Below are 27,928 nucleotides of genomic sequence, written 5' to 3'. Positions count from 1 at the left end.
CTAGTAGATTTTCCATAAAATGTGGTAGATAGCTTGGTTATTCATATTTTTGGTGGCGAAATATTGCCTTTACTGATTTTTTCTAGTTCATGAGAATGTACCGTAAAACGGGGTGAATAGAAACAATTTTCAACTTTGTCCTAAAAATTTGTAGCGAATAACTTGTTATTTTTATTGTCAGGTTGTTTTATATCATGTCCGGCGCCATGAAGAAAGAGTTAAAACCATATTTGTCCAAAAATATGCATAGTTTTACGATATTTTATTAAAAAAATGGTCAATTTCTATTCACCCAGCGATAGGGGTGAATCGAAACGACCAAAGGGGTGAATGGAAAAATTGTGTTTTAAAACGTTTTTTCAGTTAACAATATTGTATCTTTATAGATAAATATACACCTAAAGAGATAAACACTCCAAACAACTCATTAGAAAAGAAATTCCACTTTAAATCCAAAGTTTTGAAAAAAATGTATGGACCATTAAGGCATTCGAGCACGGTTGACTTTGAAGCAATTTTTTGGGTATAAATATCAATTTAAACATTTAAACAATTATGACACCGCAGAGAAGTAATATCGACGTGTAATCATTTCAAATTTGAACAAAATTCTTAAACGAGGAGTACTCAAACATTGGGCTTGAAAACTTTCCTGATTTTTTTTCTATTCACCCCGCGAATTCTATTCACCCCGTTTTACGGTAGTTCTTTTATGCAAATGCAATTGTTCAAGTACCTATCTTTATTAAAACTCGGAAATTCCGTACGAAACTTATTTCACTCGGACTTGGGTTAATAATTTGTGACAATGTGCACCTGTGCCTATCAGCATCAAATGATTTAAATAATTAATTTTACTTATTGTTAGGCCAGGTATAAGTTGGGAGTTGCGTTTGGCGTAGAACTCGTTTTAAATGTTGGCAATACTCAATCAATTTTGTTTTTGGAGCGAATTTTGAAATAGGATTAACCGCTTTTTTAATTTTTCATGTCACTAAAGTCACAACGTCAGTCATGTGCGTTTTTAATTCCGAAATATTCTAAAATTATGGTAATTATTTGATGTTATTCTATATTTTCCAAGAAAATTATTAAAGCTCCAGTTCATATGAAAGTTAAATATCATTGAGCGGTTCATTATTTTAAATACAAGACTTTGCAATCAGTAAAACATGATGGGTAATTATTTTCATGTTTTTTAAATCAGTCATTTTCACAATTCGCTCATGCTTCATGGAACTGATGCGTACTAACAGAAAGTTAATTAAACTGCACATATTTTAAGAATTGTGGATATAGTTCATATACTCATACTTATAGTTTATTAAAATTGCAGGTGATGCAGAGCAGCAGTTGAAAGTTCGGCACAGCTTTTGCTCTCCGCCGCAGCCACCCAGAGATGTATCACAGATCGATAACTGTTGCAAATCTGACATCGATGTCCTACAACGACTAGATCAGGCTACAACTAACCGTAGGCAACGCGACATCGTTCAACATCTTAATAAGAGTTTAGGAGAATACTACAAGAAATACGAACACGATGAGGTGCCCGTTAAAGAGTCCACACTCAATGCCTTCGCGACCATACAGGACAGAGGATCCTTAACCAACTCCGAACTTGATAAACTTGAAATGAAAATATTCAGAAATATATCACAGGAACTTCAAACTGAACATAGCTCTCTTTCTAGCTTGGAATCTAATATAAAATTCTTTAAGACCACAGTACAAGAAATATTCGACAATTTTTACGCATCAATGCGAGACTTTGAGTTGTACAAAAAGCGATTTCACGAAATACTTTCTAAGAACCAAGAAGATGCAGTAGCAGACATGGAAGATTTCATAAAAGATATGATACAGCACATCATGTCTTCAGAATCATCCATATCACACGATAGTAAGAGGTCTTACGATAGCAAGTCCTCGGATACCTATAAGAATGGAAGCGATGTTACCAGCTATGACATAAAAGACAATGATACGTATGTCAAAAAGACTTCATATTTATGTAATCATGATAATCCTATTACCCCATTATCGGCGAACACAATTTCTGATGCTGGGAGTCGTCAGCCAGTAGTAGAGGCTTACAAGAACGTTGATTACTGCACTGATTCCACCGGTGGCGAAAGTAAACTGCGCAAATCTAATAATATTGGGCCTTCCAAGGAAGAAATCTTTAATATCTATCTCCTTAGCGGAAATCCATATGTTCAGATCAAAATGAATGACCGAAACCTGTTATCAGAAATTAATATAAAAGAACCGTGCAAAACGATAGGCGATGGTAAATATGTCGCGTCTGCCGAAAACATGAGGAGGGTAGCTGCTAAGAAAATGGAACTTGAGAAGTATGTGGAGCAGGAACGAGAGAACGATGACGGACCTGACAGAGAAATACCAGTCAAAGTCTCTTATGCGAAGAAGAATATTTATCTAAACGAGGACTTCACCCAAGAACACGAATGCGAAAAATCTTTCATATCCAAAATTTGCAATTATTTATGCAAAAAATTCCGCAAAGCTGCGTAAAGTGGATGTAATATTTTTGAAATAAACACAATTTTATTATAATTACTCAACAAATACTTTATTGTGGACTAGACAAAGAATAGAATAAGGAACAAAATCACGAGTCACCATTCTCTTCAAAATTGATTATATACCACCTTATCATAGCTATATGTTTACTTAATTGTAACGCAAATTCTTTCTTCATGTGCAAAAATTCCCTGATGACGGGCAGATCTAACATGACGAAGGCCTGGCCGTCGATCTCCTCTTGCTTCATCTTCTCTGCGATGAGTTTGCAGTCTTCAGTGCTGCTCAAGTAGGCGTACACGTCGTCAACCGACCAGTCAAGCGGGTTGGGCGATAGTTTGAGCTTGCCCTTCATCCAGGTCATGGCCATATCTTTCTCGAACATCTTGTTATCCGACGGGAGAGGATCATATGTGGTGAACTTGAGCTTCTTCAGTTCCGGTTCCTCGGAGTCAGATACATCGGAGATGTTTTTGGCGTCTCTGGAGTTAGAGCTGCTCTCATTAGTCTCATTCTCTGTATCGCTGTCCTGCGAGTTCTGTTTCTTGACGCAGGTATTGCTGTATATGGTTTCCATGTCTTTTTTATTCCAGTGGGCTTCTTTCATTTGAAGGGCGAAGTTGGGTAGTTTGGCGCCTCGAGTTTTCATCTCCATTTTGGGGTAGTTGTTCTTGGGTTCGCGCTTCCTGCGCTGAGTGCGCTTGTAGTCGGTGGAGTCAGGCGTGTTGGGTCGTGTGCCGGGCTCGGAGGGCGGCGTGGAGCCGGCGCTGTGCTCGCTCTCTACAGACTCCACGTCCTTGTTGCTCTCGGACTCCATCGTAGGCTGCGGCTCTCGCTCCTTCTCTTTCTTCTCGGGAGCAGCCTTTTTCTTTTTCCTGCGCCCATTCACGCTACCTTTCGGCCGGCCACGGCGCTCAGTACCGTTATCTGAAAAGGAACATTTGCTTTTATGTAATTCTCTAGTATCAAACATTGTAGAATATTTTTGGGATAGGTATGCAAAAATTACAAAAGATAAAACATATTTTAGAAATAAAGTGGAAGGAGAAGAATTTAACCAGTTATGGTATTTCGAAAGATCTTGCTACTAATGGCTTACTATATTTGGTTATATTTCGAAAAAAACAAAATACTTACGGAAAGTAGACTTGTCGACCCGCTGGCAGTCATTAGGACACAGTTCAGCGAACTCGTCGGGTCCGAACAGACAGGGGCAGGCCTGCAGCTTGACGCAGACGGCGCGGCAGAAGTCGGCCACGTGCGGCGCCGCGCGACACACCGGCACGTACGCGTGGTACGTGCTCGACTTCAACCTAGAACATACAAATATATTATTAGTATCATAACTATGCTTAGAACTGGTCGGAACTTGCCCTCGATAAGGTGATCTGAGGAAAGGAGGAGCCCTTTACCTTTATTTACTCTATGTGATAGCTCGATGGAATCTTTTCTTTAAAATGAGCACTTTTTTGTTGTGATCAAGTTCACCGTATGTAAGTACAGAACTTTCATTTGCTATTATCGTTCATCGGTCCTATTTTATGTAGGTACGTCAAGACATGCGTTTTGAAATCGGGAATTTGAACGAATAAGATTTTAAGAAAGTTATTTGGTCGAGTAATATTTCAATGCTACTTTTAGCATACAGTAATTAAGTACCAAAAGACTTCCCACGTCCCAACTTCGTTTACTATATAAATATGATATACTTACTTGGCTCTAAGCATCTCAAGGCGCATCCCCTCCTCCGGTGGTCCCTCAGTCTCCCAATCCTTCAGCAACTTAGCTGGCTTATAACTAGCCGATATTATCTTATTCAGTACTTCCTTCAACACTAGCGACAAAGGCCCAGGACCGACATGCTTTGGCAACTGGGACAATTTGTTACGACTGATTGAAGGTCCAGCATAACACTTATAGTTGAAGAAGATTCTATCACACCAGTCGTCCGAGCACTTCATTTCAGAAGTAACGGATTTCTCTTCTGCCGGCTTTGGCGCTTCCTTCTCTACCGTTGTATCAGGAATGTGCAAAGCGTAATCATTGCTATCACACCAGCCAACAGGGAATAGCAAATCACTGTCTTGAGAAAACCAGTATTTTTCTCCAATAGGTAACAGTTCTACACACAACATGTGCTCAATGATAGCATCTATATTCGCTACGTGGATTTCTTCATGATTCTGTGGATTAACTGCTTCTAACTTCATGTTAACTTCGATGCCTTTTAGAGGTACTTTGGTCCCGAAACAATAGTCCGGTGCTGGGACTGATGATGTCATTGTGAGATACTCGTCCCAGTCGAAATTCCCTTCCTTCCATATCTTGGGAGGCTTAAAACTTAAGCCGTTCTTCTGTGCCCATCCTATTGGGTATATGTATGGCTGCATGGAGTCACAAAGCCAGGCCATCTTCGTATCCTCATAATCCTCAGTATGATCATCTATGACTACTAAAAAGTGAAAATTATTGAACACTTTGGTAACGGTGGCTGGTCGAACACATTTCATGTCTTGTGGGTCTAAAGCTTCTAACTTCATGCCGCTCACGAAGTTGTGAGATTCCAGACTCTGGGTTGGCTGGAAAAAGGAAAATATATTGTTTTAATTTATTGTAACGTACCATTACCGTGCGATAAAATTGCCAAAAATTTTTGAGAAACAGGAAGGAACACAGTAATTTTCCAAGAATACAGGGACACGCGGAAGGAAAATGCACAGATTTGGCATTTAGCCTAGTAAAATAAATTCGTCCAAATAAAAACTTCTTCCTGTAGAAGTAGATTTAGCACATATTATTATGATAAAGAATTTTGTAGACATAACATTTTGGTTATTGCGAATATTTAAATAACTTCTGAATTATATTATGCAATATTGTTTTGCTTATCGTTTTCTGAGTCTGATTGTTAATGTATCTATGTAGAAGTATATATGAATGTTTATCAGTTATTTGGTTACCATAGCAAAGGTTCTGCCTATTATGGAATCAAATAACTGCGTGGGAGTTGTCCAATAATACACTCAGCGGCAGAAAAAGTGGCCCAAAGCAAAACTACGATAAAACTTTTTAGAATATCAATATATGGTTACTATTTTGGCTATAACTATTAGTTAAACAGTTTATACACAAGTTTAGTTACAATTTACACTAAATAGTCGTAATTTTTAATCAAAAATGGGAAAAATTAAAAAATACAGCTTTTGTCGAAATCGCTTACTGAAAGTTTTTGCAAAAACCTAATTCTGCACCAAAGAAAAAATCTAGTTTATACCGCGTGTTAACTCCTCTAGCATTTATGGTGACCTGCATGCATTCTGGCATGCTTTGGAGGATGTTTTAATTACTTCTTGAAGAACTTTATCCCACACTCTGACTAGAGCGGTTCTTCGCTCACCAAGTGATTCTGGTGGGTTGGGCAGTGCGCATACACTGTTTTTTAGCATGTGCCAGACATGTTCTATGGGGTTGATGTCTGGACTGCGAGAAGGCTAAGCCAGTTTTTGAATCCCGATATCAGCAAGGTGCGATTCCACAACGCGGGCGCTAAGAGCGCGCGCATTAAACTTTATTATTATATTAGAGTTAATCCTCCCGACCAATGAAATCCATAAGTGGTACAACATGGTCTTGGACGATTTCTTCAATGTACCCGGCTGCTGTTAGGCGCTGATCTACGATGACAAGCTCCGTACGTGCCTCCAAACATACACCTCTCCATACCAGAACAGACCTACCTTTGTAACTGACCGTCTGACGTGTTGTGTTGGGAAAAAACCGTCCTTAATGGCGTCTTTACACTCTCTCACGACCATTTGGTGCTCTTAATGCTACTCAGCACTCATCGGTTAACAAGAACTTGCTCCATTGGTCGATAGCCAATTCACATGTTTACGAGCAAATCGTAATCGCGCAACTCGATGGTGTCTCTCGAGTTCTGGTACTCGGGTTGGTCTTCCTGCCTGTAAATTACGTTCTTTTATCCTTCGCCTCATGTTCCGTTCACTAAGAATGACTCCGCGTGCCGCTTGAAGCCTCTAGTGAATCTCAAACGCTGTCAGAAAGCGGTTTCTCAGCACCTCGAGGTTAACAAATCGGTCATCTCTTGCGGATGTACATCGTGTTCGTCCAATTCCTGGTCGCCGCGTGTAGAGACCAGTCTCACGATACCTCCTAATCGCAGACCTTAAAGTGGTACGCGATACATTGAAAAATGCAGCCACCTCTCAATGGTAATGGCCCTGATCGGACAACAAGACCACCTAAGCCACTTGTTCAGCAGTAAGTGGCATCTTCAAATCTTTTCTAAAATCTAAATAGACCAATAATCAATAAAAATCATAAAGAAAATCGTTTCCGTGCAGCAATATTTCAAAATACAGAATTCAACTGACCTCTCGAATCAACACTGAATTCAGTTCTAACACACATTGTTAGAAAAAGTCATCCGTCACTTAAATTAATCTGAAATTCAACACTTCATAACACTAAACAGATCACTTCGCAACTACTTACAACAATATATCTTTCATATATTACTTAATTTGTTTACAAATTCACGATAAGCGCTTGGGCCACTTTTTCTGCCGCTGAGTGTATGTATTTATTGTTTTAAGAAGAGAAACCTATCCCGGAATTTATCAATCCTTTGTCTTGAATAAGTTACAAATGTAAAAGACATATTATTTACCTGGAACAAATCAGCCGGTGTGGGCTCACTGATGGACTCCTCAGCGCTCTGGCGCAGCTGCGTGCTCAGCTTGTTCTTGCACGAGAACTTGTTCACCTTGCCTGGATACTTGAACTGCCATGGGGAACCCTGCAAAATATCATTTTATTTCGTTACTTTTATTGGGATGATGGTGTATTTTGTAGGTCTTCATATGTAACTTTTCTAAGAAAACTTCTCTACTGCTTTCATAAATCTAATATTTCGAAGTTACGTGTGTACTAGAAATAATAATCACTTGTTCTAACGGTGAAGGAAAAAAGTTTATCACATTTCTTGACAGTATGCAAAGTTCCCAACTCACACTTGGCCCCTTTACCAATTCGGGAGGAGACCCATACCAGGGGTAACGTGTTAAAAAAACAACAGTAACGTGCTTAAAATAAAAAAATAACCTTGAATGCATTAAACCACATCATAACTAAACAATCAACTTTGTATAAGGCTATAATTTTCTTCAAGAGATATTATCACGTGGTCGAAGTCACAGGCAAAATCTAGTCATCTTTTAAACGGTGTGCAGAAACCTAAGCTTAGTCAATAACCATAAAACAACCATTCCATTAAACTTAGAACGGTTCTTAATAAGCTTAAAGCACTTTCAACGGTACGTAATGAGTCAGAACAGTTATATTTATGTGCCGACAGATTTATGGTGAAATTATTGCGTAATATTGTGATAAAAACAAAACAATGGGGTTACGGTCAAGTCGTTTTATAAAAAGACTACAGTTCACAGTCATTACTGAAGTTCAGAGTAGGAAATCGCTTCTTATAGAACTGCACCAGGGTTTTGCCCCCCCAAAACATGTCTCCAAGTATCCTTATTTGAGCATCCATCCATTTTAATACGTAATTTGATAAAAAGTTATCTTATTTGGTTTGGTTGTTTACCTATAAAAGTTTATCAGACAGACAGAATTAGGTACTTTCGATTTCGATATTGCCTTTTAGATTTTATATCGATTGACGTCTCCCCAACAATATCATTTCCATTTTTCCTGAAAAGCATAGAAAAAAACCGCCCGTAATTCTCAATATTCCAATGAGTGATAGTTGTCCACTCATTTATGTTGTAAAATCACCGCGACTGTTCTGTAACGAGGTCAATAAAACCAATCATTTATTAAGTGACGATCACTTTTTGTCTTTATGACCTACTTGTACCCTGGTTGTGACGTCAAGACATCTGCTGGCTGAATCAGAGTTACTCCTACGTATCCTAATAGCGTCAGGTCATTCATGAGTAATAAAGAATCTTGCAAGTCTGAACTTGCATTGATCTCTCTTTGCTTTTATTTGCAAATTAAAGCTTGATTCGTGTCAGAATTTTGTAATGTCCTCCTTTCCGATATACGATTACAGCAGCGAGTATCATTCAAACCAGTCAAGGGTTTTCAGGACAGAAAGATTGTTCAGGACTTTATTTTTAGTGTATAAGAGGTCAGGTGGAGGACTGACGGCTTTACGTGCTCTCCGAGGCACCGAGGACTACAACCTCAACTTCCTAACTCTTAACAATGTCTGAAAAACTTAACCTTAACGACCTAGGATTCGAACCCAAAATCCTACTGCGCGGCAGTCGCAAACTCTACCGAATGCGCCACAAAGGCTGTAGAAATTAGTAATATTTATTTTTAAATTTTATCATTTTCTTTATTGGGTACTTATGTTTCTATTCGGTGTCATCGTAAGCAAAGGCAGTTTATTTGCAATCATTCGGTTGCAAATTGCTTCGACTGCTCCATTTGCAACAATCAACAATATTATGCAATCTGCGCTGCGAGCGGTCCACAGATGACTGACCGTTGAATAATTTAGCTTTACTTTGATTCACGATTCGTGATTTGTGGCAATAACGCAAAACAGAAGCTCAGACCTCAGTTAAGCTGCATTTCTTACCGTATGGTTAGTGTTCAACCTAGTGTCAAAGTTGTTCAAGCCGCCCAAAGGCATTTTCGTGGTTTAACGACTGTTACCTTAATTGATAACAACCGGGCCGAATTTTTACGTCCCGTTCGAAGCTCGGAGACGCCCAGATCAAACACCATTTTACGTCACCCATCTATGGATGACCGCGCCAACATTTGCGTACTTTTAGAACTGGTTGAGCTAAAAGTTTGTATTTATACACTAAGGAGTACAATCGAGGATTAACAAATAACATGAATGCTAGAAATGAATAGAAATTCTTAGGAAGTTTGTCACCAAAGCGAAAGCGTAACTAAACAATGCATTGTTTAGATAAAAGAGGAAGGAAATAGTTCGACAATGCGCTATCTGTAGAGCGGTACAACAGTAGAGCCTAATCAGTGAGTCAGACAATTTAAGAGCCGCGCAAGTTATGTTTGAAATATTGAATTCCTTAAGACGTATATTCGGCCTACTTTTATATTTCAAATCGATTTTATCCACACAATAACACATTTAAAAAGCACTAACTCCCGATTCTGAGTACCTACATTTAGCGGTTGTTTATCTATCCAATAGCGTTTAAACTCATATAAAAAAAACACAACGTAAGAGCAGCAGTAACGCAAGACAACGTAAAATCCTATAACAAATAAAATACTGCTAAAAGGTTAGTTTTACGAGGACTTTGCTCAGGCAAACAAACGGTACCCATGTTGTAATTTAATCGCGACTCATATATTTTTTCCGAATCCAATAAAAATTCATCAAATACAAAATGTTCAAAAAAAAATTACTCACCTTATTGGTAACATAGCCGAAGCTACTCAGTCGCGGGTTGGAGAAAAATATCCAGAATTGTGTCAAGTCCTCATCAGCGCCGTCGTAACGAAGTAGGAGACGACCTCCTACGTTCTCACATACCTGAGGAAGAAAGAAATAGGATTAAGTATAAGCCTTATAGTTGTAAATAAAAGCTTCAATCGTTATCGCTACGCCACTACCAGTATCGGCAGGCAGAGAGTTCGATTCCCACACCTAACAAATAGTTGTTTCGGGTCTGGTTTTACTTTGTGTCAGTTGTTTGTAAAGTCCCCGCGACACAAGAGCAATTCTAAGTACAGGAGTTGTCTTGTAAAACATAGTAATTATTTTGGAAAATTGTGGTATAAGTGAGAAAAAGACATTGCCTCTTTTCCTAGAATGATAAATAACCTTTGAGTTGTAGTGGAAAATGGCACTTCTAACAGAAATACTATGCATTTAACTGTAATTTCCCTAAGTGCCGATAAACCTCTTGTGGGGTAAGTGGAGAGATTCCACGAAACCAAACACAGATTTCAGGGGAATTCCCAAAACAATCCTGGTACCTACTTATTCAAGTTTCAAAATTGGGGTCCTAGTACGACATACACAGATCATTTCTATTCTGTCTTGCAATAAAGTCAGGTGCGTAGTACTAGCAGGACAGATCTATATGACAAGATGTATGGAAGTGAATGAAGCAAGGGAAGTCTGTAAAGATCGTACCGAGTGGCGTCTTTACCTACCCTGTTTGCATGAGGGTCGAAGGCTCTACTATAGATTTTTTATCTACCCTCATTTCTTTCAACTTACGCAAAACCTCAGTCTACCTACGTCATTCGTTGGCGTAATGTAAACGCAATTGTAATGTAAAAGCCGAGTGTTTTATTTAAATTAGTACGTAATTACTTAAATCGGTACACTTATTGTAGCGATAAAGCATGATTTAAAACAGTTAGCACGTAAGTTTACTTTTAAGTGCTATTACAGTTTAAAAGCTGGCTTATTATGACTGTTTTAAAGTACTCCTGGTTTTCAAAATACATTATTCTGACTGCCTCCTTGTTTCTGATATTGGTTTCGACATTTTTTTGTAAGCATTTCTGATACATGTTCCCGATTGTTCCCAATCTAACGATTTCAAAGATTTTCAGAAACTTACTATTCTGATATTGTCATTTGGAAGTTAAGAAAAGTGCCAGGGGTAGCCAAAAAACGATAGACGAACGTCCAACTGATTGTTTCAGGAGTAAGTACCTTAATTTATTTTTAGGAAGTTATCCAAGTAGACCTGTGCAAATATTTTACCTATTTGTTCAGCTCGATTTGGTTGCCTTAACCCCAAAGAAGAATCAATAAAAACTACAAATTATGACCCAAATCTAACAAAACACAATTACGAATACGAGAGCAACCTTCGCACTGGAGCATTATGCAGACAAAATTTCCAGCCAAAATGTTCTACATAACACTACACAAGTTTTCGCAACGACTTTTCTACAAAGCCGCGACCTTTTCGAAGGACATCCAATACAAGGTGAGCATAATGGCATTGTACGGTAACGAATGCCACGTCTTTTACTAACATGTATTATTAGAACAGCCCACAATGAAATGAAGAGTGACGTCTACATGGTTACATAATGTGGAGATAAGTGGCCGTTTATAGAATTAACTTAAGAAACAGACGCTTTCCGCTTTTTGGATAACATTTGCCAAGATTGTTGTTCGAAGTTTATGGAAGTCATCTATTCTGAACTTTATTTATATATTTTAAAACTCAGCGTGATCTCAATGTTTTCCAACTTTGGCCTTTTTATTTTATCGTATGGAAAAAAGGAAATCTCATCTGTAAGCGGAAACAAGCTGTCAAACAGTCCAAGTTGAACTTTTCAAAATTTAAGGTACCAAGAAACAAACACATTTAACTTGTACAATTTTCACATTATATTATACAGAAACTAACAAGTATCCTATCTTATTTCAGTACCTACAGGTAAATAAAAAGGGTCTCAAGTTCTCAAGCAGGGCCTTCTTAAGTCCTTCAAAGATCCAAGGGTCTTCCGTAAAGAGAAGCCTCAATAAAACCGCAAGGCGACACGATAATAAACTATAATACTTGCTGCGGTTTACTTGCAGGTATCTTTATAGTTCTATACTAATATAATAAATATTAGAGTCTGTCCGACTGTTTGTTAAGTTTTTAAGGTTAAACTGCTTAAATTTTTTTGACAAAATTTGGTAATAGAAGTCACGTAGTAACAAAAATAAAGCCGTGAATAAATAATTAAATTAGTAGTCCTAAATTGTAAGCCATACAATTAGTGCACTCTGTGCCGAAACGTCTAGCAAAATCAAAGCAAATAAATATAAATAACAAGTCAGGCAAGCGAAAGTTTAAAAGTTTGTGCGTGGTGGCGCCACTGAGCACGACACTTAGCATTAAGTTTTAAGAATTGTTATGTTATTTTCTAATATTCGACTGATTGTATTTTTATAAGGTAGATAATAAGACAAGAATTGTAAATATATATACTTTATTTAAGAAATTGTACAGAAATACACTAAAAATTGTTAATTAATGTAAGCGGCTCTCGTCGCAGTCAAGTTTCCTAGTACTTAAGCTTTTGTCCAAAATGTCTTACTGGAATCCTATTGGCTAAAATGCGGGGATTCTAATTGGTCCACTTTTATCGGCCAATAAGAGGGCCTACATTTATTTTGAGGATTTTGTATAAATATGGTGGCCATTTGTACTAGCAACACAGTCCACAGCTAGCATCGAAACAATAAGGATCTGAAAATAAACTTTCTTCAAACCGCAAGAAGTCTTCTTATTTACCGGCACAGCATAATGTACCCAGTACATTAAATGGTCCTTCGAGCCGGATCCAGGAAGAAAACATTGAAGAAAGAAGCCTGAACATTATTGAAGAAAGGATCCCGAATAACAGTGAAGAAACAAGCCTGAAGCATTATCGAAGAAAGGATCCTGAAAAACAGTGAAGAAACAAGCCTGAAACATTATTGAAGAAAGGATCCTGAAAAACAGTGAAGAAACAAGCCTGAAGCATTATCGAAGAAAGGATCCTGAAAAACATTGAAGAAAGAATCCTGAAAAATAGTAAAGAAAGAAATTATTAAAACTGAAGATAGAAACGTGAACAAAACGAAAACATGCCGACTACGCGTTCAGAAGGAAAGGGGCGCAAGACGACCGCACAAACACCGTCGTCGTCCGAGGGCACGGCCAGCACCTCGGCGACCGGTGCTACCACCGAGGCTACGGGCACCAGCGTCACAGGAACGACCGACAACACAGAGAACACAGCAGCCACCACATCGGTCACCGCGACGACAGCGCCCTCGGGACGAGCCTCGGCACCGCTTGCGCCACCAACAGACGAAACACCTTCGGTAACCGCTTCAACAGCACCGACGCTCCGGATGGACGCCGCGTGTATGCAGCCGCCTGGCAGGAGGACGGATCCCCTTCCGAACCACAATAAGGAAACTACGAAACCAGGTGAGACAGTGACAGTGCAAAGGAAAGTGAACATTAGTGTGCAACCGAACAAACCACAGTGCCCCTCCCCCCCGCCAGTGCTAAGGGCGCAAGGGGGATCAACCGCGAGTCGTGTTAAAGCTATTAAAATCGCAAAAGCGCGGGAAGAGTTGTTACGCTTACAAGTGGAGTTGGCTACCGCGCGCTTAGCCGTCCTAGAGACTGAGGACTCAGATGAAGAACAAGAAGAGATATCCGTGTGTACGAAAGAGGAAGTGAACGAAAGGGTTGACAGCTGGCTAGAGAGGCAAAACACGCAACCAATCTTGGCGATCACGAACGAACCACATCAGCCGGAAGAGCCGTCAGTTATCAGAGCCACTATGCAAGGAGATCAACATCAGTCGCACGGGACACTCACACCGGCGGGAGCTCGACAAGACTTCAAGGAACTTGCGGAGGCCATAACGTCAGCAGTGAGAGCGGGTCAACGACCTAAGTTCATCGAACTACCTATTTTCAATGGTTCGTATCAAGATTGGCTACCTTTTCGCGCCGCTTACTATGAAACGGAAAGTGTGTATAGTACAGTAGAAAACATAAACCGCCTGAGAAGAAATCTTAAAGGAAAAGCCAGGGAAGCAGTTGAGGGTCTGCTTATCACCGACGCTCACCCATCCGAGATAATGCAAGCACTCGAATCTCGATTTGGACGACCAGAGTCAATAGCGATGATGCAAATGGAAGCGCTACGAGTTTTACCACGTCTCACAGAATCGCCCCGCGACATATGTATATTCGCCACGAAAATCTCCAATATCGTCGCTACATTAAAAACCTTAAGCTGTATCAACTACATGTACAACCCGGAAGTGAGCAAGACAATAGTGGACAAGCTGACGCCTACCCTGCGATACAGATTCTTCGACTTCGCCGCCGCGGAACCCAAAGAAGACCCAGACTTGATGAAGTTAGACAAGTTCCTGAGAAGAGAATCAACGCTATGCAGTCCTTACGCGCTACCTGAGCAAATATCAACACAACCGCCGTTCACCGCACAGAAGAGGCCACAGAGAGTTCACAACGTCACGGAAAAACCGTACACACCGAGATGTCCGGTATGCGAACAAACAGGACACTTGGTGACAGAATGTGGACGTTTTAAGAAGATGAATGAAGATGAACGATGGGACATAGCCAAGGCCAAACGACTCTGCTTTCGATGTTTGAGATATAGGAAAGTTACTCACCGTTGTGCTACGAAACAATGCGGCGTGAACGACTGTAAATACACTCATCACACGCTTCTACACTGTAACAAGAAAGAAGATAAGAAAGAGTCCGAAGCGTCGGAAATCATCACCTCTACGTGGACGCCTAGAAAGAAACAGTCTTTCTTAAAAATCATACCAGTGCAAGTAGAAGGTTCTACAGGTCTAATCAACACCTTCGCGTTAATGGACGACGGCTCTACAGTGACCCTGATCGACAACGACCTAGCCAAGCAAATAGGAGCGACAGGACCCGTCGACCCGTTGAAAATACAGACAATTAGTGACGTCAAAACGTCAGAAATAGCCTCTAGAAGAGTCACATTCTCGATTAGAGGTATGAACGGCTTTGAAGACAGAATACAGGCTCGTACAGTAAGAAACTTCCAAGTATCGTCGCAACGCGTATCTAGGGAACACATCAAGGCGTGTCAACATCTGAAGGACATACAGGGAGAGTTGACATATGAAGACGTGAAGCCGAAGCTACTGATCGGACAAGACAACTGGCATCTCCTACTGACATCGGAAGTAAGAAAAGGAAACAAAGACCAACCTGTGGCATCTCTCACGTCACTAGGTTGGGTACTCCATGGCAGTTTGCTGAAGCACAAAACCCAGAGCATCGACTTCGTATCCCATATGACCGAAACAAATGAAGACCACATAGAAACCTTAGTCAAGCAGTACTTCGAGATGGACGCGATCTGCCTGAACCCCAAGAGACCTAGATCAGACCCAGAGGAACAAGCTCTTCGAATCCTAGACAACACTACGAAAAAGACTGAAGATGGAAGGTATGAAACAAGTCTGTTATGGCGTAAAGAAGACTACAACTTACCCAACAACTACGAGAACTCCTTGAAGCGTCTACACAACATCGAGAAGAAGATCGATCGAGATCAAGTTTTGAAGACGAAGTACAAGGAACAGATGGAAGCACTCGTACAGAAGGGATACGCAGAACCTGCACCTCGAGAAACAACACCCGGTAAAACCTGGTACTTACCACACTTCGCGGTCATCAACCCCATGAAGCCAGAGAAGTTACGAGTGGTACACGACGCAGCAGCCAAGACGAAAGGAGTGTCTCTCAACGACATGTTACTCAAAGGTCCGGATCTCCTACAGTCTCTACCAGGCGTCGTGATGAAGTTCAGACAACATGCTATAGCCGTCACAGCCGACATCAAGGAAATGTTCATGCAAGTGCAACTACGAGTTCAAGATAGAGATGCGCTACGTTACCTATGGCGAGGAGATAGAAGAGACGACAATCCCCCCGAAGAGTACAGAATGAAGTCACTAATATTCGGCGCGTCGAGCTCACCATCAACAGCGATCTACGTCAAAAACTTGAACGCGAAACAATACGAAGTGTCAAACCCAGAAGCAGCGTTAGCCATCAAGAACAAGCATTACGTGGACGACTACTTGGACAGTTTCGAAACATTGGAAGACGCTATACGTATAACAAAGGACGTGCGACAAATCCATCAAAACGCAAGCTTCGAGTTGAAACAATGGAAGTCGAACTCACCATCACTATTAGCCGCATTAGGAGAACAAGAACAAAGGGAAGATCTCGAGTTATATACGTCGACAGAAACCACAGAACGAGTGTTGGGAGTCATATGGAAGATCACTACAGACGAATTAACGTTCAATCTCAACTTGGCGAGAATTGAACCGCCACTACTGAAAAGGAAGACGCCGACGAAGAGGGAAGCACTCAAGATCGTTATGTCTCTATTCGACCCACTAGGACTCGCATCACCGGTGACTATCAAGGCGAAACAAATACTACAAGAAGTCTGGCGCAGAGGAACGGGCTGGGATGCTGAAATACAAGAGGATCTCGCAGAGGAATGGAAGATATGGATGGAACATCTACAAAGACTTCGAGACGTGACCATACCACGGAGATACCTCGGCTACAGCGATGCGACTAAGCTTCAGCTTCATGTCTTCACCGACGCGAGCGAGTCTGCCTACTCAGCGGTCCTATATTGGCGAACGGAGACGCCGAACGGGGACGTAGCGGTGTCACTCATCATGGCTAAGGCGAAGGTAGCACCTCTTAAACTGACGTCGATACCCCGCCTAGAACTACAAGCAGCAGTGATGGGAACCAGAATAGCTGAAACAGTCATAGAAGAACACGAGAAGAAACCCGACAAGAGAGTGTTTTGGACAGATAGTCGAACAGTGTTAACTTGGATACGAACGGGATCAAGATCATACAAACCTTTCGTGGCTCACCGTTTAGCAGCGATTGAAGAGAGTACAAAGGTAAACGAATGGCGTTGGATACCAACCAAGATGAACGTAGCCGACGACGCCACTCGAGACGTACCTGTTGCCTTCGACAAGCACCACCGATGGTACAAAGGTCCTGACTTCCTGCTCACCGATGAAGAACTTTGGCCAACAGAGAAGCACAACGAGAAGACGGAAGATTCGACAGAAGAGAAGGTACACCTCACACGCCACAAAGAAGATCTGAAACTAAGTCAAGGTTTACCCGATGTATCACGCTTCTCAGACTGGAATCGACTTCGATACACAACAGCGAGAGTTCTACAGTTCATTCAACTGTGTAGAAACAGGACAGATAACGTCAACTACAAAAGGACAATCAGAAACACAGTGAAGGACCCGAACTGGAATCAAACAACGAAGAGAGAGGTGGTCAAGAAAGCAACTTCCTCACGCAGCTACGACAAGATTATCCCGGTAACAGCTGAAACACTCAAGAAAGCAGAAGAACTTCTCATGTGTGCATCGCAAGTAGAAGCCTTCGCAACAGAAATAGAAGACTTAAAAGACAACAAACCGATCAACAAAGAAAGCCGTCTGCATCACCTAAGCGTCGAGCTAACCAACGACGTCATCAGACTCAGGAGCCGAATCGACGCGATAGGAGCAGCCAACGAAGCCGTCAAAAGCCCTATGGTGTTAGACGGAAACCATCCGACCGTAAAGTTGTGGGTCAACTCAGTACATCGACAGTTACATCACGCCGGAGTTGAAGCTACAGTGAACGAGTGCAGACAACAATACTGGGTCATACGCATTCGTCCAGTGACCCGAGCTATACTGAAGAGATGCCTGTTTTGTAGAATGAAGACACAAGTACCGCCACACCCAAGGACCGGAGACCTGCCAGCCTGTCGCCTCGCGCATCATCGACGACCCTTCACGTATACAGGCGTGGACTACTTCGGACCTCTCTCGGTAGCTGTTGGCAGAACAAGACAGAAGAGATACGTCGCAATCTTCACGTGCCTCACCACACGAGCTGTACATCTAGAAATAGCGGGTTCACTCACAACCGACTCCGCTATTATGGCGCTACGCAGGATGATCGCACGACGTGGGTGTCCAACAGAAATCTGGTCGGACAACAGTACCAACCTGAAGGGAGCAGACAAGGAACTCAGACAAGCAATCGACGCAGGGACATCGCAAGAAGCAGCGAAGAGGACAATCTCCTGGCGCTACATACCCCCCGGTGCACCATTCATGGGCGGCGCATGGGAGAGATTAGTGAGGTCAGTCAAAGTGGCCCTCACAGCGACACTGCACGAGCGAAACCCTACGGAGGAAGTCCTGTCTACTCTACTTAGCGAAGCCGAGTACACCGTGAATAGCAGACCGCTGACTCACGTATCAGTTAGCGCAGAAGACCCTGAAGCTCTCACGCCCAACCACTTCCTATTGGGCGGACCCGGCCGAGTACCACAACCCGGTACATTCACAGAACGAGACGAACTTTCAACATCAAAATGGCGAGCAGCGCAACGACTAGCCGACGTTTTCTGGACGCGGTGGCTGAGAGAATATCTACCGGAACTTCAAAACCGGCGGGAGCCCCACGGACGCGGACCTGCGGTACGAGTCGACGACCTAGTGCAGGTCGTTGACCCCAACCTGCCACGCAACATCTGGCTACGAGGACGTGTGACAGCTGTCTACCCAGGCCCGGACAACGTCGTGAGGACCGTGGACATCCTGACTAAAGGAGGAGTTCTTCGCCGACCCGTCCGCAAGCTGGTGATACTGCCGCTCAGGGGAGACGACGCACCCGCACCGACAGACGATGCGACGACCTCGCACGGCGGGAGAGATGTGCGTGGTGGCGCCACTGAGCACGACACTTAGCATTAAGTTTTAAGAATTGTTATGTTATTTTCTAATATTCGACTGATTGTATTTTTATAAGGTAGATAATAAGACAAGAATTGTAAATATATATACTTTATTTAAGAAATTGTACAGAAATACACTAAAAATTGTTAATTAATGTAAGCGGCTCTCGTCGCAGTCAAGTTTCCTAGTACTTAAGCTTTTGTCCAAAATGTCTTACTGGAATCCTATTGGCTAAAATGCGGGGATTCTAATTGGTCCACTTTTATCGGCCAATAAGAGGGCCTACATTTATTTTGAGGATTTTGTATAAATATGGTGGCCATTTGTACTAGCAACACAGTCCACAGCTAGCATCGAAACAATAAGGATCTGAAAATAAACTTTCTTCAAACCGCAAGAAGTCTTCTTATTTACCGGCACAGCATAATGTACCCAGTACAAAGTTAGTCACGTTTTTTTCAAAAAATCGATGGGATCCAGGCTGTTGTGAAAAGCTAGCTATCTGTATCTCTTTAATGAGATGTAGATTGATAGATTGGCGCTACAGAGCGCCGATAATATTATCTTATCTCAAAGAGATGTGAGGTCAATGTGCACTTAAGTCTATTATTAGTTAATAGATGATTGTAGTGGCTATTATTGACCTCAGAAGAATACTGTACATAAATGGACTATAATAATTTACTCTATGAAAATCAAGAACAATACTTACTAAAAAATAAAAAATGAAAACACTAATGTAGCTCCTGAAGCAGTAAGCTAGTAGTGTGCTAGATTACATTCCAAAAATGGCTTGAAATACTTTATAACGAGAACCACGAGCGGAACCACGGTCAAAGCTTGTCGCAAATGAAAATGGTGACACGTGTAAACTCTTACAACTCCCACGCAAAGAGCCGTAACTTTTCGTAGACGCTTTGAAATGGAAATAAAGTCCTAAAGCGCTGTTTTAAATTTATGCAGTAGGTACAAAAATAAACATCAAATACGATCAATACCAATGTCTAGTGTTCGCACTTGAATAAAGCGATCGGCTTTACAAAAAATACTAATTAACAAAGCCTACAGGGCTATACATATAATCTCTTTTTAATTCAAATTTATAGATTCTTTAGGTCTAATGTAAATTAATGAATGGTTTTTATATATACCATGGTAAAATGCGAGAAAAATACTTATTTACGATACACTATTCCATTGAAAGAATCTAGAGGTACTCCTGAAATCGATACTTGATTACGCCATAGCTTAAACCATTACTGTCCTACCACTAGGCAAGGGTCTCGGAATTAGAAATAAAAAGAGCCATGAGTCCCCCACGCTTCCCAAGACCTAGTTAGGGACTTAGTAGTCATGCAAGAAATTTATAGACATTTCAAGCAAGTAATGTATTGGGGTCGTGAGTCTACCGCGGTACTCAAGAGTAGCAGTTGGTTAGGGACTTCTTTCAAGAACTGTTTAGAACTCCCAGACAAACAATATTCTCTTCCGATGTTTAACTTCAGAAAATAATTATTTATCTAATAACTCATTCCCATGTAACATTAGATAATGTAAACTCATTACATTAGTAGTTATGTAACGTGGGCGTGAATATCTGCGGCACGTTTTTCAAACGCTTATACGAGTCACGTGTAGCAGTGTAGCACGGGACTGTTATCATTTGTATAGCCAATCTTGATTCTGTAGACCGCGCCTCCAAATCTGTGATACTATTGAATGGATTTTGATTTAAAGGATTGTTGTTTCTAATATAAGATAGTCCATGTGAAGGATTATGAAAGTTGACACTCACATCGTCATAATAAAAAAGGAAAGAAGAGAAAAGAAAAAAGAGAGAGAGGAATCGGAGAGCTAGTTCTTATGTTTAAACTAGCCGACCCGCGCAACTTCGCTTGCGTCACATAAGAGAGAATGAAGATTGTCCCCGATTTTGTAACATTTTCTACTGGTACTCTGCTCCTATTGGTCGTAGCGTGATGATATATACCCTATAACCTTCCTCGATAAATGGGCTATCTAACACTGAAAGAATTTTTCAAATCGGACCAGTAGTTCCTGAGATTAGCGCGTTCAAACAAACAAACAAACAAACAAACAAACTCTTCAGCTTTATAATATTAAGTATAGATTGTCTTTGCAATTTAGGTTCGATTGCGCTGCAATTTCATTGCAAAAAGATATGAGAAAACGTCTCTTGTGCATGTACTTCTTAGAAAAAATGGAATTTGCATTTTGACGACTTTTCTTTTAATCAGTAAATTTCATATTCTCATATACCTATCTATTAAGTTTTGTTTTATTTTGTAGGACGAACACAAGGACGAACAGAAACAGACACAAGCTTAAAGTTTTCGTAGAGAAGAGCTTTAAGTAGGTAGTCACTTCTATTAGTAAGCGTCTGTTTTGTGAAGCTTATAGACCCGTTACAATTTCATAATCTAAATAGCTCTATACAAAAAAGGCAGTCACAGATACTGACCTCCTTACGGTCAATGGTAATGCTGTCTTCTTCTGTCATACGCTGAATGAAGTGAGAGGGAAAGGGACATTTTAGTAAGGTATGAGTGAATAAGGATGCTTTGGACTGTAATATTAGATCATTAAGGTCAGTATTACTTGTCTTACGGCGAATTTGTAGTGGTATGTATGACGGGATAGGTTTTAGGCCAGGTCCTACACTGTTGCGGCCTCTCTGAATAACTTTTCAGCACCGACCTGCATTTGTACAAGAAAATTCGAGTTTATATACACGAATTTTGCTTGAAAACTGAAGATAATGGCGTATTCTTTCCCTATTCCTTTCCCTGCATTTGATCCCAAATGGAAGAATCCAATTATAGAACAGAATGCTTAATAATAAAATAAAACATTAATGACGCGTCAAGTTGGAAAACAGGAAAATAATGATAATATTAATAGGTCATCCCGCATTTCTTTCCGCAAGGAAAGTTCTAAGTCAATATTTACCTGACACATAAAATCATCAAGGGTTTCGTATCAATATTTTCCCTGAGCGACCATCTGAACAATAAACCCACATACTATACTATAAAAACTGAAATAATTCGGCCTGACCGTGACCCACAAACGAAAATAACATTAGTTTACTCTAATGTGGTTCATTTCCGTGCGTAATTATCATTTTTAACTGAAGACATTATGAAGACTCTTCACTAAATTTAGAAAAGTACTTCTTTACACCAGAGAAACTGCTTTTGAGCTTTTTTAAAGTATTAGGACTCGGAATGCGGCTACAAGAAAGACAAATTACGTCGTTGTGATGGGCGGTTACGGCCATATTTACACTGTCTTGTGGTCTAAATAAATAATTAATCGCCTTTATGATATTAAGGTTCACAGCATTCAGCCAGTCATGTATAGCTTCCATTTACCTATACAACACGAGGAGAGTTTGTTACGATTTTGCGGAAAAAGCCCAACGTGAGGAAATTTAACTGTATTTTTTGCTGAGTAATATCGTAAAAACCTTAATAACGTATCATGCTGATGATCAAAACCTCATGAGCATGACTACCAAGTTCCAATGTTTCTATTAGGCTTTTGTATAATTTCATCACAGAAGCAGGCAAACAAACATATTTTTATCTGCAGCTCTCAGGCATTTACCTATTTAGGCAACAAAATACTGTCATTCATATACGCTAGCGTTTACCGCACTACAAAATTTTCACTAAACCTACCATAAATAAAATTAGGTACATGCTTACACATTCATGTTACTATTACTTAAGGATGAATTTTAAAATCACTTTAAACTCGTGCATTCAACTAACAAAATAATTTTCCTCGCAATATATCAGGTCGAGGACACACGAAGGACGTTCTCATGCGTTGTCCTTGCGAGACAAGGACAGAATATATTCTTAGTACTTTCACTTGCTAGTTTATTCATTGTACGAGGCCCTGAGGTATTGTTACCACGACTTTATAATACGTACAAACATCTAAGTGGGACGGGACTAGTTTATAGGGCAAATTGTGACATTATCTTCTGAGTAGAGAACGTCGCATGTTTCATTTAAATAACGTGCATTATATTGACATGTAGCTACGAAAATTCTGCTTCTTTTCTAACTGATTTTATAAGGCTTTTCGTAATAAAGCGATGCGATTTATTTGTTTTAATCGCATAAAATGAATAGCAGAAAAGAAATCTTTAAGTAAATGTGTTATTTGCTACATATTTACAAAGATATGTTTCTAATCTTTTTTTTTTTCAATTAAATAATTACAAAAAAAATAGGTTATGTCACCATTTACGTAAACCTTTTAACTCACGATTTTCCATAGCCTACAAATTGTAATACCTTAACAAACCTCTCTAAAAGGAAAAAAAGGACAAAACAAAACAACTCACCGTAGCAATCCAGTATCTGTACGGATCAATAACGTTCTGCACTTCCACCTTCATTCCCACTTTGATCCTATCTATAGGCGACAGTCCTTTATTATTCAGTGCTTCTAAACACACAGACTGTCCATCTAAAAGAGCCTTTTTCATAATCTCAATGATCGTATCTCCATATTTCTCATTGATTTCATCCGGAGGTTCAATAAGCTCATCGTATTTGCCACACCAGCCTAAAGGATGCACTTTTGTGTTTGAAATGTCGCACCAGAAATCGCCGTCAGCACCAATGAACTTGATTCTAAGAAGGTGGCCGCAGACCATCGTGATCTCGGCTATCCAGTAGACATCTGGGTTTGTCTTGTGACATACTTCGAGAAGCATGCCCTGTTTGATTCCATTGTAAAGGCTGGTCTCCACCTAAGAAGAAAAGATCAGTAAATATTTTTACAATAGACGCACGGTCATCTGTTTCCAAACTAAGCAGAGCTTACAAAAACTTTGTAGGTCTCTACATAAGAAAGAAAAATCAGTAAAAAAATTTAAACAATAGACATTTATCTGTTTCCAAACTAAACTTTTAAAGTACACGAAATAATTGCTGTAGAACCTCGAAACTGTTTAAAGCAAAATTTACTAAAAGTACGTTAGGGGAAAACTGGTTTTGTGCAAGTTTTTTTCACTGCAGATATAAAAGAGCTTTTAACATCAATGGTATTTAGCAAGGGGTTTCGATTCCCACGCTACAAACTAATTTTACTTCTGCATTAAGATGGAGCACATCTGCGTTTTTCATAATTTGAATTCTTTCATTACTTTACATTGAGCTTGATTATTCTCTCTAACGAAGTTAAAATTTGAAAAACGTAAATATGATTTTCGTTTCGCACGTTAACTGGAAGTAACCTCATATAAAAGTTTGATACATAATAATATAAGGAATCAATTTACGACAAATTAATCTCCCTTCAAATAAACTCTTTAGCAGTACACATCAAAAGCTATCGGCATTTATTTTCATATAATTTGCTAAACGTGTACGCAAATTGAGGGGTTTCCCAGCTCAGAGTTAAGTTAAAAATAAACCTCAATGTACCTTCGCAACACGTGCTTGTAGGATAGAACCTGCGACCTTTCGTCAAGTAGGCGTTAGCCCCGCCCACGAAAGGTCAAAATGTATTGATATAACATTAACATTTAATGCCTATATTTATCTGTCTAGAACCTGTATTTATATACCACTTACTTTTGTATAATAGATAATTATAATGTCATTTATGTAATAATAAAAATAAATAAGTTGGTGATCTCTCTTTTAAGTAAACTACTGTCTTACTAATTAACACGATGTAAGCTTTAATAAGTTGTAGTGTTTCGTCATTTTCCATAAATTTTAAAACTGTATTTATATACATTGAATATAAATACAGTTCAGATATACACTGCTCATAGTTTGCATGATGTTTATTAGTAAGAGAGCAACTCTCAAAATCTATTCCTTAAAATATGCTATTTCTCTCCAATCTCATGAACTTTGACTTAATGTCCTGCCCTTTTTAATTATTTATATCTTGTTCTGTTACCATATTTTAGGCATATAAATAACCATAATGTTAAGTATGAATCAAATAAAGAAAATCCTCAGAAGCGACAACTAATTTCTATAAAATACTATCAGTTATTATTACAGCATTATTAAATTAATTATTGAACATTCTATACATACATGTATTCACTGTAATCATCCCTAGTCTGTATAACTCAAGCACTTTGAATACCTAATCAAGTTTCAAAATTATCTCATGTACTTTAGTACCTATTTATCTTTAAATAACCAAACAAATACAGAGCAATCTTCACATAATTAAAGCAGAAGTAATTATTATAAATGACAGGAAATGTGAATAAAAACATATTTTTAATAATTAACAACTACATTTTAACTTTGAATTGCAAATTTATTTTATTACAAACTGTGAAATCTGTAATTAACTGGAAGTAAATTCTAGAAGTTAACTTCTATAACATACATAACAGTTTGACCGATTTCTATGTTACAAAATATTAAAAATATTTTATATATGTTTCATAGCCATAATTAACACTACCTTAAGAAATTTTTAGTCAATAATAAAAAGATAACTTCGATACAATAAGTTGTTATTAATAAAATATTAAATGTATTTCTTTATAAAAAGTATGTATTTAAAATTAAAAGTGTTTATGTGTATTTATTGGTTGTCTAGTTACCATAGTACAAGCTATACTTTTTTATGGAATTAGATAACTATGTGTTAGTTGCCAAAGTATTGTTATAAAATTTTTTTTTAGCAATAAATATTAGCAAGTAAGACTGGCTGTCTCGTTGGGTTTTACCTATAATTATGGAAATGTTTATGTTGTAAATAAATAAATGTATGAATTTTTTACTGTTTCTGTCTCGGTACAAATCAGTTTACAAAAAGCTCAGAAATATTTTTTTTTTATGGTGCTACTATATGGGGTTTGTAAGTTTTACAAGAATTGAAAAATACAATGTTTTCTTCAATAAGTGAAGGAGGAGAGCACAAAATTGTACAATCACATTACAGATAACTGTTCTATTAAAACTAGATTTAAATTAACAGCCCACATTTTACACCTTCCTATTTAAATCTAGTAGAAGATGAATAACACCTATTTCAGTGTTGATACAATATGACACAGTTATAGATTCCTTAATTTTTTATTTTTGTTTGAGTCAGAATGTAGTGTATTATTTTATTTATTTGTTAGAAACATTATTGTTGAGTGTAATAGGCATTATTTAACAGTCCTTGTGTTAAATAATAATGCTGAAGCTTTGTTCAACCCAATAAATTAATTTTACTTAAGCTTGTCTTCTTCTTTAAACTTCCACATGGCTTAGTAAATACAAGTAATTTACTTTACACCATGAATTAATGTAAAATGTACAGTTTCGATCATTTGCCAGAGAGTATTAATTCCCCTTTAATTTATTAACACAAATAAGCTAACTGGTATTTCCTGTAGATTCATTTTATTCTAAAAATAAATTGCCTTCATTTTATCCTTGAATATTTTAGCTATTGTCTATACTTATCTAAATATAATTTAAAAAATATAATTCACATATAACTGAATATGCAAATCAATTATTAATTACAGTAATAATAATGTAAGCAGGCAATGTATTGTTACAATGTACTCATGGCCATATGGTGTCATCTTTTTTATATTAAATTTTTTACATCCAATAAAGTTTATTAGTTATAGAAATTTTACTAGCGTATTAGACACTAATCAGATGAAAACGCTTAACTTACGAAGTAAAAATAATCATTTATAAATAGAAATAAAACATGTTGGTACATCTGATTTTTATTTTTTCGTGAACTTGCCTAACAAATCAGATCAAGCTTTGCATATTCCCAAAGATCTTTTTATCAACATTTACATGCCAAAACTAACATTTTCATGAAGAACACAATAGTGAAATTAACAAGCTAATTAAAAGAACAATCATAAAAAATAAATTATACAACACGTAAAATTATTTGAAACTTACATGAGAAAATAATTCTTCAGGAACCCCTACTGTTTTGTTCACTTCTAAATAATTATTCCAGTCGAAATCTGCCATAATTGTTTGTAATAAACTAAGTTTAAATTCATCAAATTAAAATATAAAACACAAAACAAGTTAATCGAACGGTCGAACTTGTTACGAATTTCAGAAATTCATTCTTTTAATCACACATTTCAAGTATAGTATATCTGTCTCATCTTTTCAAATACATTGCTCAATGTTATCTCTTTCTCAAGGATATTTTTCATTACATCAAAAAAAGTAAACGGCAACATTTAGAACCACATGATTATTAAAAAATGTTTTAAAAAATATTATGTCCGCTATATTATTTACAGAACATTAAATAATATAAATTTTAATTATTTATCAACTTCGGTTGTACTGAGGTTTAAACATAATTTTCTACTTTGTACTTCTAGATTCGATATGTAACGGAACGTATTTTTTGACGCCACTAGAGTAGCGCACTGAATCTGAGAGATGTCGAAGAGCCGTTAGTTTATTTGATAGAGGTGTAAAATGTCGTATTCTTTAATTTCATAAAATTGTAATTTATATGGGTCCTAGTAGGTCCTACAAACGATTGTGGCTTCATTTAGTTTTTGTAATATGGAGAGTGCAGGGTAGCGTTTCATTGTAAATCTATACATATGGTAATTATAATATACTGTTTGGATAAAAAAATAAAATTTATGTAGACATTTATCAAAAATCTTTGAATGCAGTAAAGTTAATTTAGAAAAAATAAAATATCTACACATTGACAAAAAAAAAACAAATATATAAAAAAATTAAAACATAAAATAAAAAAAATAATAAAAAAATGTATCTTCTATATGTTACGTAATTTCTTTCCTCGGCACTTTTTTTTTAAACCTGTATAGAATGTATTGAACAAAATTGTGTATCGGCGCTTCAAGTAGGTGGCGTATCGGTTGGACCTCGTATTTGCTTTAAATCTCAGAATTATGTATTTACAAGGATTTTAAAATAATTAGAAAACGGGTTCTTAGATCTTCGCATAACCCCATGTTGTTATGTGTGT

The 27,928-nt window shown here is 38.5% G+C and overlaps 2 protein-coding genes across 6 annotated transcripts; one reads left to right on the top strand and one right to left on the bottom strand.

Annotated features, from left to right (window-relative positions):
• The first annotated feature begins 3 nt into the window (after window positions 1-3).
• Window positions 4-2,583, top strand: LOC142977285 (uncharacterized). Of its 5 annotated transcripts, none has more exons than XR_012959696.1 (3): window positions 4-24; window positions 1,001-1,051; window positions 1,337-1,475. XR_012959696.1 is itself a non-coding variant. In XM_076121102.1 (3 exons), the coding sequence occupies exons 2-3, from the start codon at window positions 1,173-1,175 to the stop codon at window positions 2,536-2,538; spliced, it is 1,209 nt and encodes a 402-aa protein (XP_075977217.1). In that variant the 5' UTR covers window positions 51-112; window positions 869-1,172; the 3' UTR covers window positions 2,539-2,583. The 5 variants fall into 5 exon arrangements, 2 of the variants coding, with proteins under 2 accessions (XP_075977217.1, XP_075977207.1); XR_012959695.1 differs by having other exon boundaries at window positions 24-112; XM_076121102.1 differs by lacking the exon at window positions 4-24 and adding an exon at window positions 51-112 and having other exon boundaries at window positions 869-1,179; window positions 1,337-2,583.
• On the bottom strand, window positions 2,576-27,254 carry LOC142977276 (scm-like with four MBT domains protein 2). Its single transcript, XM_076121079.1, has 7 exons — window positions 26,860-27,254; window positions 23,301-23,711; window positions 9,989-10,111; window positions 7,238-7,366; window positions 4,261-5,126; window positions 3,685-3,860; window positions 2,576-3,474 (listed from the first exon to the last, which is right to left on the bottom strand). The coding sequence occupies exons 1-7, from the start codon at window positions 26,932-26,934 to the stop codon at window positions 2,636-2,638; spliced, it is 2,619 nt and encodes an 872-aa protein (XP_075977194.1). The 5' UTR covers window positions 26,935-27,254; the 3' UTR covers window positions 2,576-2,635.
• Between the last annotated feature and the right edge of the window lie 674 nt (window positions 27,255-27,928).

The sequence above is a fragment of the Anticarsia gemmatalis genome, chromosome 1 (assembly GCF_050436995.1).
Source record: "Anticarsia gemmatalis isolate Benzon Research Colony breed Stoneville strain chromosome 1, ilAntGemm2 primary, whole genome shotgun sequence".
Taxonomy (NCBI): Eukaryota; Metazoa; Arthropoda; class Insecta; order Lepidoptera; family Erebidae; genus Anticarsia; species Anticarsia gemmatalis.
Note: the sequence above shows the minus strand (reverse complement) of the source record. Positions and strands in the feature narration are given on the sequence as shown.

What these genes read in the sequence shown, in the direction of transcription:
- LOC142977276 (XM_076121079.1), bottom strand. Translation starts at nt 26,934, where the DNA reads ATGGCAGATTTCGACTGGAATAATTATTTAGAAGTGAACAAAACAGTA. An exon ending in ACAGATACTGGATTGCTACG is followed by an intron (nt 10,112 to 23,300) that starts GTGAGTTGTTTT and finishes TTTCTTCCTCAG; the next exon opens with GTATGTGAGAACGTAGGAGG. An exon ending in CACCGGCTGATTTGTTCCAG is followed by an intron (nt 5,127 to 7,237) that starts GTAAATAATATG and finishes TCCTTTTTCCAG; the next exon opens with CCAACCCAGAGTCTGGAATC.